The 2,500-nt window shown below is 34.8% G+C and overlaps 1 protein-coding gene across 1 annotated transcript in view; it reads left to right on the forward strand.

Annotated features, from left to right (window-relative positions):
• The window catches only part of drongo (Arf GTPase activating protein drongo), a 46,602-nt gene that overhangs the window by 19,570 nt on the left and 24,532 nt on the right, over window positions 1–2,500 (forward strand). The window contains exons 5-6 of the mRNA XM_070115458.1: window positions 1,154–1,171; window positions 1,335–1,629. Coding sequence (XP_069971559.1) covers window positions 1,154–1,171; window positions 1,335–1,629 — 313 coding nt within the window. The remainder of the gene's footprint in view (window positions 1–1,153; window positions 1,172–1,334; window positions 1,630–2,500) is intronic.

Genomic DNA, 2,500 nt, shown 5'->3' on the forward strand with positions numbered 1-2,500 from the left:
TGTGATTCTCCAGTTGTTAGGTGAACATGATTTTTGGGGGATTTTCTATTGTCTGCTTTTATCTAAAAAAAAGAAAAGAAAAAAAGAGAGGGAAAAAAAAAAAATATATATATATATAAATGTATATATATATATATATATATATATATATATATATATATATATATATATATATATATATATATATAAGTACACAAGAAATCTATCAAAGGTAATACTCTTCCATGCTAATTGATTCCAGCACTAGATATTGATAGATAAATTTATGAAGAGAATATTCCGATCTGTGTGATATTTCATGCAAAAAAAAAAGAACTAGATTATATTCTCTGCATTCAAATCGAAAACACTCTGAAGGAACGAAACCTCGCTTATGTAGTTGTTCAGAATAAACCAAAGTTGGATATAGGACAAAGAAGATGCAACGGCCGTGCACCATGTAGAAAGGTCTTACTCTATTCTCTTGCACTCTTGGCTTCTCTCTCTTTTCGACCAACCTATGAAATTTGGCATCAGCGTATTCTTGGTAGATGCTAAATGCTCACCTTTGTAATGCCACTTCATTAGTTGTCAGATGTTCCTGTTGATCTTGATAAATTTCTGTCATATCCAAGAGGAGTTTGGCAGCTGTGATGAATCCTGTGCAGTGATGTATATTTTTTTAATTTTATTTCTTTCATGGAAGAAATTTTGTAATATCTGTCTGTAAGCATATGAATAATGTACGTGGTTAAGATCACCCTTTAGTAGTTTGTTATTTCTGTTATTCTTTTTTTATGATTCTATTGTAGCCCATTTTGCAATAGATCCAGCAAGCTAAAAGAACACTATGGAAACTAGGCAACAACTCTATGCCATTGTTGAGATCTATAACTTGTAGAAATGTAGAACTTTTCCGTATGGTCATATCTTAACACATATTCACAAGATACAGAAGGCTTCATAAAAAGATACAGCTTCTGGAAATAGGTTTCATTATTTTCTGTTTACTGATTTTGCTAGAACTATGCAGCTGTGGAGTGTAATTCCCTTGTTGGATGCAAGTTGTTTGTATAAGTGGTTGAGAGCTTGACTAAATCTTTACCACTTATCAAAGTGTGTGAAAAGGCTTCCACTTTCCAGTTGTAAAGCTCTCAGGACCTCTGATCACTAGACAGTCCAGATTGCTTGCGTGAGTTCACAGTTGCATTGTAATTTCTGAGTTCACAGTTGCATTGTAATTTCTTAATTATGTGGCAAAATCATAATTAAGGGAGTCAGAATTCCATAATTACCTCAATATCAGAATTACACTGCATTGTCATAATTATCCTATGATATGATAATTACATTAGAATGTTGGAATTTCTTCACAGTATTACAGTTTTCTTGTGGTGTTACATGTGATTACATACATATTGCCTTCACAGAATGCAGCATCGAGTGCCAGTGCTGGAGGCAAGAACTCGACAACAAAGTCCTCGGCCTTATTTTGCTTGTTAGCGGATCTGGATGGTGGACAGACAGGCAATTCCTCTGTCAATGCCAATGATCCTTTTGCCTCGCCTACGAGTGCGCAGGCGCCAGCGTCCATATCGCAGCCTTCATTTGCCAATTTTGAAAATGCGAATATCTTCACGAACACTGCCGGTATGTTGATATTATTTTTTAAAAGTTCTGTTAAGTTGATTATTAGTTTAATTACTCTAGTCTATTTTTTAAAATGTTTTATTTTCAAGTGTTTTGATTGTTTTCCTTGTACAGGATTAACATGTAGCAGACAACAGAATATTGATTTTGAAAATAAAAAGAAAAGATGTGTTATTTAAGAACCATTTTCTGCTACTTAAATAGCACAAATACATTGGAATTCAATCTTTAACTCTCTGGTGCTGGGGCATGTCTGTGGAAGTGTGATCAGACGTTGAGCTTTGCTCCCCTTGTCCACAAACCTGTTTTTCCTCGACCCGAGTTCAATCTGCAGCTCCTTCATGTTGCCAGCTTACAATGCCACCCTTAGTTTGGCTTAGTTCATGTGTAACTATATCCACAGACTACCATACGTCCTCAGCCATGCACCAGCCACAGGGAGGAGATAAATTGCTTAAATCCGAGTCTTTAGGGGATAAATCCAACATAAAAAGAAAAATTCAGGGGTAGAATATGAATGGAGAGTAGTAAAAGGGGTCTAAAATCTTACATTATGGTTTGATTATGAATTTATTTTTAAAGATTGTATCTGTGCAAGAGTCTTTGTTCTTTTTTGAGTCTTGCCATGTCTTGCCATCCTAGGAAAGAAGAAAATATTAGGAGGATGGGAAATACAGTGCTGTGCATGCTGAGGAAATGCTTATATAAATAAGGTTTTGAGTTTATGGTGGTGATGTCTGGTATTTACTGTATTTCGTGTTTATGAGGAAAGGGAATTGATCTTGTCTTTTTTGTGATCCTTTTTTTATTTTTGCCGCCTGATGTGTGTAAATTTTTTGTAATTTCGGAATGTCTGTCTTTTTGTAAGGCT

The sequence above is a fragment of the Penaeus vannamei genome, chromosome 37, assembly GCF_042767895.1.
Source record: "Penaeus vannamei isolate JL-2024 chromosome 37, ASM4276789v1, whole genome shotgun sequence".
Taxonomy (NCBI): domain Eukaryota; kingdom Metazoa; phylum Arthropoda; class Malacostraca; order Decapoda; family Penaeidae; genus Penaeus; species Penaeus vannamei.